This window comes from Syngnathus acus, chromosome 1 (assembly GCF_901709675.1).
Source record: "Syngnathus acus chromosome 1, fSynAcu1.2, whole genome shotgun sequence".
In the NCBI taxonomy this organism is placed as follows: Eukaryota; Metazoa; Chordata; class Actinopteri; order Syngnathiformes; family Syngnathidae; genus Syngnathus; species Syngnathus acus.
Window position 1 is genome coordinate 8,365,841 of NC_051087.1, and position 14,340 is coordinate 8,380,180.

General features: G+C 38.4%; 1 protein-coding gene across 1 annotated transcript in view; it reads left to right on the forward strand.

The window, feature by feature from the left end:
• Positions 1–3,017: 3,017 nt before the first annotated feature.
• Positions 3,018–14,340, forward strand: part of LOC119128792 (phospholipid-transporting ATPase ABCA1-like) — a 29,784-nt gene continuing 18,461 nt past the window's right edge. The window contains exons 1-8 of the mRNA XM_037261569.1: positions 3,018–3,227; positions 5,680–5,790; positions 7,166–7,259; positions 7,923–8,064; positions 8,188–8,306; positions 11,452–11,573; positions 12,534–12,725; positions 13,937–14,026. Of these exons, the coding sequence (XP_037117464.1) occupies positions 5,725–5,790; positions 7,166–7,259; positions 7,923–8,064; positions 8,188–8,306; positions 11,452–11,573; positions 12,534–12,725; positions 13,937–14,026 (825 nt within the window). The 5' untranslated portion in view covers positions 3,018–3,227; positions 5,680–5,724. The remainder of the gene's footprint in view (positions 3,228–5,679; positions 5,791–7,165; positions 7,260–7,922; positions 8,065–8,187; positions 8,307–11,451; positions 11,574–12,533; positions 12,726–13,936; positions 14,027–14,340) is intronic.

Genomic DNA, 14,340 nt, shown 5'->3' on the forward strand with positions numbered 1-14,340 from the left:
CTTGCGGTCAAAACGAAACGCATGAGCCCTCCCACATCTCCGAGATCTCATAGTCGGGATTGTGCGTTCGAATGTAATACTAAAACAGCGGACTCGTACAAAAAGCTTTTCGGCGTAAGCATATATTCACTCAACGTAGTCACGGAGCGTCGGTTGTTTAGTTTCTTTTTGTGAGAATGAGGAAGAGGAAAAGGAAAACAACCGCAACAAAAAGTACGCTCCTTAATAGACGGTGCACAGTGCCGTAATTTTTAAAGATTGAAAGCTTGATGCATGTTACGTTTGGAAAAATTCTGTAGGGACAAAAACGATATTCTAAGACCCAGTCATTCAACGGAATGATTTAAATCACGCAGATTAAATAATTCCGACAGCAGATAAATGTCACACAAGCGCTGCCTCTGAAGCTTATATACCGATGGACTAACCAAGTTGTTTTTTATCCTCGCGTAGCGATGTTTCTTATCAACAATTCTCTGCTTGATGTTAAATGCCACTTTGAATTATGACTTCCTTAAAAATGAAAAAAAAAAATGACATGACGTTTAAATTGTTCTGCAAAACAGATAGAATACTCTGTGTCTCTTTTGTATAAAACAACAAGGAGTAATATTTTAAATACATTTTGCAACATAGTTATGACTATAGTAGACAGTACTCTTCTTCTCATCAACCTAATACGCTCATTTTTACACTGCCTGCCGAGGTTACTATCGGTCAAAGCGCCCCTCCTCTTTGACTTGCATCTCCGAGGCTACTATCGGTCAAAGCTTTCCTTCCTCCTCCGTTTTTAACTGAGGTTTTAACTAGGCGTCAGTCGCATGTAATTATACCTGCGTGCCTGGTTGGCAAAATCTTTAATTCCATAATTAGCATGTTATTTTGTGTGCGCGTGTGCGTGCGTGCGCATGCGCGCCCGTTATTGTTACAAAGAACAAAATAGTTTAATGAGCACCGCAATTACGGAATCATGCAGGAGGAAGTTTTGGATGTTTTGAAAGCTATGTCGAGGCCTTTCTCACTGTCAATTCGAAAATGTTCGATGTGATAAATGAGAATTTGTGTTCTCCACATCCATCCATTTTCTATCGTGATTATCCTCATTAGGGTCACGGCTGTGCTGGAGCCTAACCGAGCTGGCTTCAGGCAAGAGGCAGGGTTACACCTTTTGTTTTTGAAATAAAACTTACCAAAGGTATCAATTTTGTATTACGTATATCGACAATCTGGCAACCCTGGCAACAGGTGAGGGGCGAGTCTGACTCATTGAGTGAAGTGTCACGGAGGAGCCTCCTCCATTGTTGAATACATCTGGATATCAAGTAAAATCATTTGAATTTCCATTTGAGGGATTGTAATGATTATAGCAGTAAATTTAATTCAAACATACAGAAATTGACCAAAACAAATAATTTGGGGGTTTTGATAAGACAGCCTTGCAGTTTTAAATGCATGCCAATAAAGTCCATTCCCCAAAGAAAGAGGAACTATCAGATGTGTGCCACAGGGCAAAAACACAACACCGCATACTAAAGAGCTAAATGAGGGGAAAGGTGACTGAAAAGAGGCTCATCATCAAGTTTGTAAGGGATATGAACCAAACCAGAAACTGAAATCATCTTTTTTTATTGTTCTGGTTGGGTATTTTCTAACTTGATGTTCTACTGTTAGCCGATATGCATCACTCTGACACTCCTAACCGGCTTTTGGGCGAGTAATCCCATCTGCCTTTCGTGCATGTCACTGTTATGTTCAAGTGTTGTTCTCCAGTCAGTGGAATAACGTTTCCTGACAGCTCGCAAGATCATGACGACTGAACGACTACTGAAACCGGAGTGCAGAAACTGAATTCTAAATCTTTAGACAACTACACATATTTAGTCATTTCTTGCCTTGGTTTTGTATACAGATTTATACAAGAATTAAATTTTGATTCTTTTAGAAAATACTAGTTTCGTGTCAACGGATTCCATACAATCCAATTTTTGAAAACAATTGTTATTATTGGAAAAAAGGAATAAATATATAGTTACTTTTATGAAATATAACTGATGGGAAAAAACACTTCTGTATATAATAAAGAAAATTCCCCAAATTGTCAGTGTGACAGAATGTATTATAAATGCAAATAATACATATGACCACAAATTTAATAATCTAATTCTTTCACCTCACTGTTTTGACAAGGCAAAAATGTATTACGTGGACCCTGAATGATTAGACAAAACAATGACATGTTAGACATGTTACGTTAATTCTGTTATCTTAAGTGCTTTTTATCTGCCATTATCCATGTTGACAGTTTGGGAGATTCTGTAATGGTGGAGATGGATTAAATGTCCAATCCATTTAATTAAGGGCCCAGTTTTAATGAGGTTCCATACAAGGAGATTTTACAACTGACTGAAATTTCCTTTGCTTCCTACTCTTTGTAACATTTGCTAGAATTAACAATCTGTGCAACCTAAATAATACAGGTAAATACAATTTACGGAATATATATATGTCTGTATTGAGTTCTGAAAAATGAGAAGGATGAACCTTCCCAGCATTTTCTGTGCTCTACTGAAACTTTCCAGCAAAAGGAATGAAAGAAGGCAGTCTAGGCCAGATAATCACTGCCAGATGGTTGCCATCTTCTTTGTGCAATAATCAAGACTGCTTTGCACTCCTACGAACAAGTTGGATAGCAAACACTTGGGGAAATTGCTGTCCTTGATGGACTCTGTGTTTCTTATTTAGAATTTCTCAGTAACAATGGCAACCTAAGATGGCTGCCATCCGGCTTCAACCGTTTTATTTATTTATATAAAGGCCGGTCCGCGAAAATTTTTCTGACACGTAACCGGTCCGTGGCGCAAAAAAGGTTGGGGACCACTGCTGTACTGTACTTTAGTTTTCCATCTATGTTTTATCTTTTACAGGACGCCACTGCGCTGACGCTGGCCCTTTAAGAGATGTTTTGACTGGGCACGTGCGTTCCTTATATGGGATAAAGACAGCTCTTGGTGACCGCTAGTTACCTCGACTGCTGCTGGCTTTCTGCTCCGCATTGAGCAGCAGTATAAAACCCAACTGGGGGCTGAACTACAGTTTTGCACTGACTCAAGCGCACCGATGCGAAGCATCGCTACGGATCAGGAGTACCGTTTTTTTTGTTTTTCTTTTTATTCTTAATTGTCTCTATTGATGAGAAGAGATAACGAGAGAGGATATTCAGAATAAAGGTTAGTGAGTTTGGACTTTTTTTTATTGTGATTTTCTTTTATGCACTCACTCACCGCACGCAACATGCATGACACAATTAGTTAATATTCACGTCTCGTTCTTTTGAATATTGTCGAGTTTCTTTTTTTTTAGTTTAGTGGAAGGCAAACTATTGTTTTGCATTAGTCTAGTGTTCCGAGTAATAAATGTACTTTTACCAACGAACGTATTTTAGTGTGTCATTATGCTGAAAGGACATGTGTAATGAAAGCAACTTTTTTTCTTTTTTCTTTTTTTTTTACAAGAGTTTATTAAAATGTGTTGGTGTTTTCTTTGTCAGCGGTCGTTGTGTCGTATTGTGATGTCAGTATCCTCCTTTGCCGTCTTGCCGTCTGCTCTGAGATGGATTATGGTCAAGCTAAATGTTAGACAGGAAACGCTTAGGTAAATTGCTTTCAAAATAAACGTCTAGATTTTGCTTTTTTAAGCGACAAAAGGGACGAAGCATGTTGTATTATGATATTGTAATTGTGGATATTAACTTTTTATTTTTTACAAACATGTTTTGTTATGTGCGGCGGTTCATTATCAAGTTGTTCATTTTCAGATGGGAAACTTGTTCCGTTGTCTTCAGAAATTGACACCTTGGTGTGTAAACACAAAGAAGATAAATGTCCGATAGTAACCTCACTCCAAAGCAGCAATTAAAGCGTTTGTTCAGGCGACGTAATCAAGCGGTGGCGAATCTTGCCACTTTTGTCACTGTGTTGTTTGTGTGGGGCTTAGACATTGTTTCTTTGAAAATTGTGCGAGGTCAAAGCAATCTTATGTTTTATTTTTAACCGTCTCGCCGTAACCACACAAACGCGTCTCATTTAGTTTTTATTGTGTTATTGCTGTATTTGTATTTGCATTGCTCTTTTTGTTTGTGCATGTTGATGTTGCAGTACAATATTTACGTTTGTTATTCTTTTATTGCGATCTTCTTGAAATTCTTGAATCAAGGTGCGAAAAATGTCGACGTGAATATTTTGAGATGAACAGGATTATTATAATCGTGTTGTCAAATAATGATCTCATTGCTCTGCTGCGGAGTGGGGGTGTGATACAATAACACGTGAGCTAGAATTGATGGTAAACAAGTATAAAATGGAGCATATTTGGGTTTACCACTAAGGGCGCTGCAGCTCTGCACCATTCTGCTTGAAGGCAACATGAAAAACGTGCTTGTCAGTGCTTAAATGAACTAAGACGACGGCAAAACTGTCAAATGAGTTAGATTTATGTAGAACATTTTACTGTGCACTATGAAAAACAAGTGACAATTAATGGAATCATTAGAAGCTCTAATCATGGTTGAAATGAACACGATGTCATTCTGTGGCTTACCACCTCAAAAGATATATATGTATAAAAAAACAAAACAATCGGCAACACCCACACCCCTTATTTTTTACATACAGCTTTGTTGGTTTGGAAATAGGGAGGGACTTAATGTAATAGGGATCTTTTACAGTAAGCTAAATGTATGATTAGAAGCATCCAATTTGAGGACATGCTTGTGAATTTGTCATTCTTCAAGATGCTTTTTTAATGGTTGGGTTTCTGTCCCCAAGTTACCTGATATGTCTTTTTGTGTATTATAATAAGTAAATCATAAATATTGGGAACTATGCAGTGGTGCCTTGCGGTTAAATGTGTCACAAGTTTTTCCCCATTAGATTCAATGACTCACAGAGAAAAATAAAGTCCACAGGTCGTTGTGGTGTTTGTTCATTCCACTGTTCCAGTCAGTTGTCATTGCAACATTTTATGCATTCCTGGGGATTGGGTTAATATATGCACGCAACTAGGGAAAGTTTGTGATACGTACCAGTATCTTTGGTAAATGTTCTTGGACTCAACTATCGTGTCATGCACAAACCAAATAAAACCTTTGAATTAGTATCAACTGAGATGTATTGAGATGTTCAAAACTTGTAATGCAAAAAAATCTGACAAATTATCTGATTTGGGCTTTTTTTCTGCAATTATTCAACCAAATATCCCCCCCACACACACACACCCACACACCATGTTTACACATCCTTTTGCCCTCGAAGTGGTGTTGCTGTTGTCTTACTGTGTCCCATCCAATCAGGTTTATCTCAAAAAGTGGGGTGACCAAATGAGCAGTATTTATGGTTTATGTTCACCAAAGAAGCCCACTGATGATGATAAATTCATCGCCGTGGTTTTATCAAGTATAATTATTGGAGTTTCACAGTTAAATGACAATTGAAGTCCTTTGATGTTAACAATTAAGGCTTAACTGGTTTGTAATTTGTGTTTTATTCAAATTTTAAATTGACTTATCCATTCCGAATTCTTATTTTTTAATATTCCACTCGATACGGTCTTGTCTTACCTGTGGTCAATGGAGGAAGCTATAACACCCACTGCTTGTTATTTTGTGTGTGTGTGGATTTGCAGTGAGGAGCCGGAGAGTGTGCTCAGTGAGCTCAGGAACAAAGTGTGATGGCTGTCTCCACTCAACTGGGTCTACTGCTTTGGAAGAACTTCACTTATCGAAGAAGACAGACTGTAAGTATAAGTAACATGGTAAAGTGTAACAAGCAATGGCAGGTCAAGTGGCAATATGACTTTTATTTTTTAAATGTCATTGTGTCTAATTTTATGTTCTAGTATTTCTGTTTTTTGCCAACATTAATGTATCTTGCTAAACGTAATCAAGGCACAAGTCAAGTTATTTAAAAAAAACGTATTAATTTTAAAATATGTATTTACATTACTATCAGCTTGTCAAAAGAGTTTGATTTAATGTGTTTTTTAAATACCCTCAATTATTATGGAAGATAGTTAAGATTAGAACGTTGTAGCTTTTTAACAAGTGTTCAAATTCCTCAGCCATTTCAGGGTTTCTGCGGATTCTTAAGAAATCTGAAAAGACTGTCCTTGAATCTAATAACAAGGTGTTGATTGACACTAAATGTCTGAAATCAGTCTTTCAAAAATCTTAGCACATGTTCAGTAGGATATACAGTATCTCAAGTGTTAAAATAAATGAACATTCTTAAACCGCAACAATTTAAGAAAATCACTCTTGTAGTAACAACGTGATCACAGCAGAGTAACTTTGGACAACACGGAACATTGGGAATATTGCAAAGTTGCTCTTGCGACATAAAATATATCGAAGTAACTTGCCTTAAAATGCAGGAACCTTGTATTTTATTAGAAATATTAATCTGATTTTTATTGTTAGGGTACTTTTAGAATTTCTTGGTTCTTTTTTGTTGACACTGACAAAAACTGCAAGTGGAGGGCTTGATGTCTGCCCCCACTTGGGCTCAAAGTCTAAAAAGTATTCCTGATATTAGTGAAGCCCCAAGTGCACATTGGCTCAATTATCCAGTTAATATCTTGAGCAGTCTATCATCCACTCACTCAAAGTTATATCAATCACATTCAGCAGTGGGCCGGACGGAGCACAGAGCCGACTTCTGTTCAAATGAAGTGTTATCATTTGCATACAGTAGTCCTTTATCCCAACAACGTTTCCCCGAAGTGACGGCAGGGCCTGCTTTATTTTCAGCCCAGTGATTTTCAACAAAGAAGTACAGAGCAGTCTCAGAGAGAACGTCTGTATTGTCGCTCCCTCCCTCCCACTGCTTTTGGTGATTGTCTGCTTGAGACTTAGCAGCCATATGGAACAGATGGGCGCAATACCCAGCGGCTTCCAAATACGGCAGACTTGCCTCTGTCTCCACTTATTAACCTATTTACTTGACCACTCCGTGTCATCACGGGCACATGCACTTGTTTGTCTTCCACATTAAAATGATCTTAGCTGAGCAAAGCGGTGACTGAGCACAGGTTTCATATGATTTTGATTTCTACTGAGAGGATGTGGTTGATCTTTTGATCTCATCTCCTCTATTTCTTGCGTATTTTTCAGATTCAGCTGCTGATCGAGATTATCTGGCCCCTCTTTATCTTCCTCATCCTCATCTCAGTTCGGATTCACTATCCACCATACGAACAACATGAATGTAAGATGCCCGTTACAAGAATGAACAATATTCCCCATTAAGCATAAAAAACAATGTTCAGTATATATTGCAAAAAATGTATTTGCTGTAGTCATCTTTGTTAATCCCCCCTTTTTAAACATAGCTAGCCTATAATTTCTCAGTAAAATCGATATTGTATGTTGTCTCAGGAGGATGTTTGGAATTTGTCAATGTTTGGTCGGACGCTTGGGACATATGACAGGGTTTTCATGGAAATACAATCATTAAATTGCAACACAACTCTTTCATGAACTGATGTCTCAATGAAGGCTACAGCTCAATATGTTCTAAAAATATTTTACTGGGTTTACAGTAATAATATATGTAGTTGCTTTTAAATAAATATTGCATGAATAGAAAGTCAATAAAGGCAAATGAGAGTTTGCAAATTAGTTGTTGAATTTGCCCCTAATGCTTATCAATTCATGAGTAAATTGTCCAGTAAATTGCTTCAGTGGCAGCAAAGTTAGTGATGGGTCTCGTCAAGAGTATAGTCGAGGCCACATGTGTGGTATGAAAGATTTGGATCTGTTTATTAACACATATAGAATTTTTTCCCATTGATTATTATTTTTTTTTCCATTTACTTTGTCTTTCGGACTATGAAACTAACTAAAAAATAATGACTGTATACATTTTCAGGCCATTTCCCAAACAAAGCCATGCCGTCAGCAGGCACTCTGCCTTGGGTACAAGGAATCATCTGTAACGCCAACAATCCCTGCTTCCGAAACCCAACCCCTGGAGAGAGTCCTGGGGTGGTTGGCAACTTCAACGATTCTATGTGAGTGATGAAAATGACCTTCTTCAACATTCATACCGTAGCGCATTGATTATCTTTTGTATGCCGCGGATGACAAAGTCTCTCTATTTTGTCTCACTGGAAATGTACCGCATATGTTTTCAGAATCTCTCGACTATTCCTTGATGCCAAGAAGATCCTGTTGTACACCCAGAACGACAGAAGTTACGAGGGCTACCGAGAACTTCTGAGGGCCCTCCACAAGATGCAGAAGAATACTGCCCGTAAGGACCATTTGCTTATCAGTTTGTTTTGCACTGTATTTGCATTTAAAATTCTATTTGTGTTGATAAGGAAAGACAACATAACACTCCAACACAACTTTACCAGCTCACAGTATTCTTTTAGTGAACCAGTTTCATGCAGTTAGAATTTTTTTATTTTTCCTACAACTACATACGTAAGTGTCTTTCTTGAGACTTCTGAATTATTGAAAACACATTGAGTTGTTTTCTACTTGATTTATACTATGTAGCTGTTTGAAAGGGTTCGCTTTTCAAGTAAAAAATCATCATCACATTTTTTTTGAGGAAGTCATGGATCGTCAGTAGATTAACAAAATACGTTGTAACAACTTGTATAACAAAGTCGAGAGTTATGAGTTTTTGCTTATCAGTGTACGACAGGCTGGGGGGCCCGGACTCCCAGAGGCCACTGGGTGTTGCCTGTGATATTGCGTGCCAGTGAAGGAAAGACAAGCATATGTACCACCCTGACAATTATTCTGCAGCCAAGACACGAATCTGAAAGTTGTCCCGACTTGAATGTTGATACTTTCTATGCCGAGGCAGTAGATTTCAGTTGTCACACAATGTTCAAGCGTTAAGCGCACTTCGATTTTTGTTTAGACTTTTAGAGCAATGTTTGGAACGATTGTGGGAGCAACAGATCCAGAGTCATAGCCATGACCTTTGCTGCTGAGAAAGGTTGCGTTTCTAAGATAACGTCTGCTTGTTGGCAGCACAGCCGACATGGTGCAGATCGTTTCAAATAAGAAAAAGTCCTGTTTTGACTTTGCAACAAAACAGAATCACTTCAACACATTCAAAAACTAAACTGGTTTTACTAAACGTTTACTTTTTTGAACCCATATGTTTTTTTCCGTTTATTTGCTATATTCCTTGTCCTCATTGTCACCAGTCAATTACACAGCACATATAGACAAACAACCATTCGACCTCTCACTCACATCTATGGGCAATTTAGAGTCCTTCATTTATCTCCCAAGCATGCTGTAGGAATGTGGGACGAAGCACAGGCACTTGGGCCGAACACGTAAGCACCAAACAGGAGTCAAAACTAGAACTTTCCAAATGTAGATGGGCTAACCACCACGACCTCATCATGCTGCCCAGTAAATATGACAACCAAAACAATATAACAAATAGCTTGAGTATGTTCTACTTTAATCAATTTGCATCTGAAATATGTCTCCAATACTCATGTGATCAGTTCAGTTTGTTTCCAAAAATAAATGTGCCCAAGATAAGCTTCACGAGACTCCGGCATGGAGCAGATATTACACAAGTCAGCACAACAGCGAGGGTTTTTGTTTGCAAACCATCTGTTCTTTTTGTCCGGCCCTGCAAGTCATAGCTTATGCTCAAAAAGTCAAACATTACACATTAGTAGAAGTAGAACATCACATTTACAAAGAATTGTAAATATTATTGTTTGTCCATAATTTGAGTAATGCAGGATTATTGTGTTTTCCAGTCCAGTGCTTGAATAATTTGTGCAACTGTCAATTTTTAAATGTATTGGTCTTCCACTAACATTGCTTAGAAAAAAGGTAGATTTTTAATGTGTGTAGAATGGCTCTCAGTTGAGAGTAGACAGACCCTCCATCCATCAAAATATTCTTAATTTGTCAACCATCTTTTTTTTTTTCCAACCGAAGTGATATTTAATGAGAAATAAAAGACAATTTCAAAGGGGTCATATATTTTAATGTTATCAACGGTTGTGGAAAACAAATTGGACATGGACCTTCATCCTGGTCCACAAAGAAATTGAATGGGTGCATGTCCTCGTGGTCCACAAATCTTTCCTCTTAATCGCGATACAAACATTGCTCAACACAACCATCTTTGCCCTTTATGCACATTTTATATGAATGTTTTTTTTTTAAACTTTATGCGTCATTCCGAAAAATGCCTTCCTAGCTGTTCCACACCCAGAGCAGGAAAGACTGGCTGCATTTTTTTATCGGATCACAACCTACAAGCCAGAATGCAGCCATAAAATGGTGGGATTGATTTCACTGCCGTCAAAGCCGCATAGCAACTTCTGTTCTCGTTCACAATGACAGCAGCCTGTTTATAGACCAGATTGGTTAGTGGTGGGACGTGTCACCATGGAGTGAATTGAACTAAAGTTTGTCTTTTTCAACAAAAAAAGGCGCCGTCAGAGTTTCCGAGTCACGTTAATGTTAATATGAAGATTGTAATCCTCCACATCCAGCACAACAAACACATACAGATTAGATAAAAAACCTGGAATGGACCCACACTCGTCTCTTGACCACACGACCTCCCATTTTAATGAGCATGTACTGTAGTCTGCTGTTGTCCTCTGTGCCCTTTGTATACCCTGTAATGGGGGCCTCTCTTTCCCACTGGGACACTGATTAGAGCCTATTAGCACTCCATGGAGGTTCACCTCAGAGAATAAAGACAACTCATGGGCACAAGTGCACAATTTAACACCCTCACTAAACCGTAGAACCTTAAAGTTTTTCACTTCCTCTTTGGGATGTTCATTTTGACTGCAGCAAGCTGTTTTGCATGTGCAGAAGACAGGAAGGAACCATCTGACAGGATGTAGAGCAAAGTGGAATGGCCACAAGTAACCTTTAGTGAGTGCATTTCTTGAACCAAAGCGAGTTTATGCAGGCGGACGGGCAAGTCATCATGGAACTGAGTCAGGTTGTTTAGAGAAGTTGCTTGACATCCACTGAATTCAGCAAGTCACAGCAGAGCAGTTTGTTCCAGTTTGTGATACTTTGCATCACCCCTTAAGAATCCTTAATTTGTGATTTGAACAAAGCAAGTTCATGTGATACGCAGCAATCGATTTTATCATGCACCAAATCGTCTTAGTCATTCATTATGTCCAGTCCTGCATTCCAGGAAAGGTCCACCAGGTCTGACCAGAATGTGAATTGCACAGACAATACTCAATGATTCCAAATTGTGGTTTAATGATTAGAAAACTCTGTTGTACCTCTGTCAAAGACATTCACTCTTTGATTTTATTGACGGAGCAGGTCTTCACCATCCAACATATTTCTTATTTATACTGTTTGTGTAACTAAAGTTGTTATTCCAAAAGGTTCTGGATTTAATCTTTTTGTTTTTACTTTTCTAGGTTTCAAATTGAAGGACTTTCTAAAGGACAACGAAACCCTCTCCCATTTCTTGCATCACAATGCCTCACTCCCTCGCCATGCATTAAAGCAGATAGTGGAGGCCGATGTCAATCTGGAAAAGGTAGAATATTATGATGAGTGTTATTTCGAGATTTTCAAATGCACATTGTCAATGTGTTTAACAGTATGTGGAGTCTTTTTTCCACATGGGAAATCATCATAATTCCCCAGCCTCGATGCTCATGCACAAATCCAGTAACCTTGACTCAGTAGAGAATGTTAAGCCCATAATGCCAGAAAAAAAACACTCGGGTGGGTTTCGATGGGTGCAGATGAAATGATGCCCTCTGCATTACATTTTGCTCAATTTTAATTAAAATAAATCACAATTGAATTTAAAAGTTTTTCTTCATCCTCACTTTAGTGCAGCTATCTGCTTGTTAATTTAAATTAATGTCTGTGCATATATGTGTATTTATTTGTCCATCGGTCACCATCTTACATGAAAAAATTTTACTAATGTACAGACGCGCCAGCAGCAGCTGCTGAAAAATCACTTCCTAGAGGGGGGCAAGAGTCACGTGACTGCTCCTTTTTGCCTACCCTCCCTCCGTTACTTCTCACGTGCAGACACAGTGCTGCGATGTGACTCAGCTCCACCCACTGCCGCTACCCAGATGTCTATTGATCAATAAGGATGAGCTTCCAGTAACCTTGCAAGCAAGGTCATTGCTCAATACTCGAGGGGAGTCTTCATTTTAATGCAAAATCCCCAAACACTTGTGTAAATCCTAATGACTCATCACTTCAGCTTTGATAACGAACATTTTTGTTTGTTTGTTGGTGTATACAAGCGCATAATGCCCAATGAATAAAAACACAAAAGTGTTATTCTGTGTTTTGGATTCTATAGAAAAATGTGAGTCCATGTTATATGTAATCACATCACAGTACTGCACGTCAAGACACAGTTACAACCCTCACTTGCACATGTACAGTGTTTTGTGTTGATAGTCATGGAGCATTTCAAAAAACAACAAAGTATAATCAGTCTTATATCCTTTCTCCTTCCTGTTTCCAGGTTTTGACAAAAGGTTTTGGCTTTCATCTAAGAGACCTGTGCAACATAACGCCTCTGGAGGAGTTTGTGCATATAGCTGATCGCAATGTCTCTCGTCTGACGCAAGAAATTATCTGCAAGTCCTCCAGGGACTGGCTGGACAACGCACAGAGCCATTTCCTGTCCAACTTGGACTTTCTCAAGCCAATTCGCGTAAGTGTGTTCATTAAAAGTACTTTTTAATTATTTATTTTTTTTAGCCAAATATGTTATACATCGCTCATGTGAAAGTTTGCCTTAAGCCCACATCTCTCCTCTGCTTTCCACAATTCTTTTGGTTTTCTGCTTGTTTCAACACATCGGCTTCCTTTGTTACCTTTCCCCTACTTTTGTTTTCCCAATAAAGCCGTCCCCTTTCCCTTCGTACCCATGACAGCCAAGTGAGTCATGATGATCAGAGGTGAATAAAATGTTCTGTACGGCTGAAAAAAGATGATGAAATCTTGCATACGGACAGAAACGCTGATTATCTGAAAAGTCAGGAGTACTGTAACACATTCACTCGAAACAATTCTGATGAGAGTTTTACAAAATTGTCATGAATAGAATTGGAAAAATGGAAATTAGAATAAGACAAGTGCATAAATAAAGTTGTCATGCAGTCCAACAACATAATTGTTTGGTACAAGACAAAACAAGGCCGTGTTCAAGTATACAAGACCATTTACGCATTTCTCTCTTCTAAGGTTGCTTTACAACACTTGTGGTTGAATGTGTGTGAGACATTTTAGCAGCTGACTGCTGAGTGTGACATACAAGAACAGACACCCACTTTCAACAGTATGACAGGCGGGAACACGAGAGGCCAAAGACACTGTGGCCCGTTGTTCTTTCACAGCTTCCTTCCTTCCTTCCCCTTTGTATAATATAGCCCCCCACCCCCACCCCAAAACAATGTCAAGGTTCTCGCTCTGGTATTTACTAAAACTCATTTTAGAAGACTACAACCATTTTAATGAATCTAATAACTATTGATTATAATATAAGAGGGAACTCATTTGGTTTTTTTTCAAATAACCCTCCCATTTTTACTCAAGGTAAAAACAAATCTTAGTCCCCATGAAAATCTATTTGCAAGACGTCAATGAACTACCAATGACACAGTGTGATAGAATGATTTAGAGGTGGCTTACTGATTGATCTTACAAAAAACTTCCCATTGTACATGTACAAAAAAGTGTGTTTTGGAACGTCCGCTCACTGAAGTGTGATAAGCAGCTATTATATATTTTTAGGGTTAAAATGCATTTTCTTTGGTGGGGAGGGACAAAATGCTTGGGGGAAAAATATTGTTTTAAATTCTTGCGCCATCATGTGTTTTATAATCTTAGCCTAAAAATGTTATATTTATGGTCTCTTCACAGAAGGATGTTAAGTCTGATCCCAAAGTTGTTCAGGAAGTCTCCACTGCCACTGACTATCTTTTGGAGAGCCTGGGAGAGCTGACCGTGGAGGTACTTGAACTACACTTGCATTAAACGCATACATGCACAACATTGACTTATGAGGCACTGTAGAAATAAGACAAACTAAATATTTGTGTCCAGAGTGCAGTTTCTTGTTAGCATGCTCTCAAAATTAGTCACGCTCAACGATCAGCAGTTGTGAATGTCAGGTTAGGCCTCATTTTGCTGACAAACACACGCACACACGTTCTAATAACGATTCACACTTGGGTTACACTTTTACATTCATTTCTCATCATTGTGCAATTTTATTTTAATAAAGTAAAACTTTAATCCCAAGTCACCGCATTCTTGCAGAACAT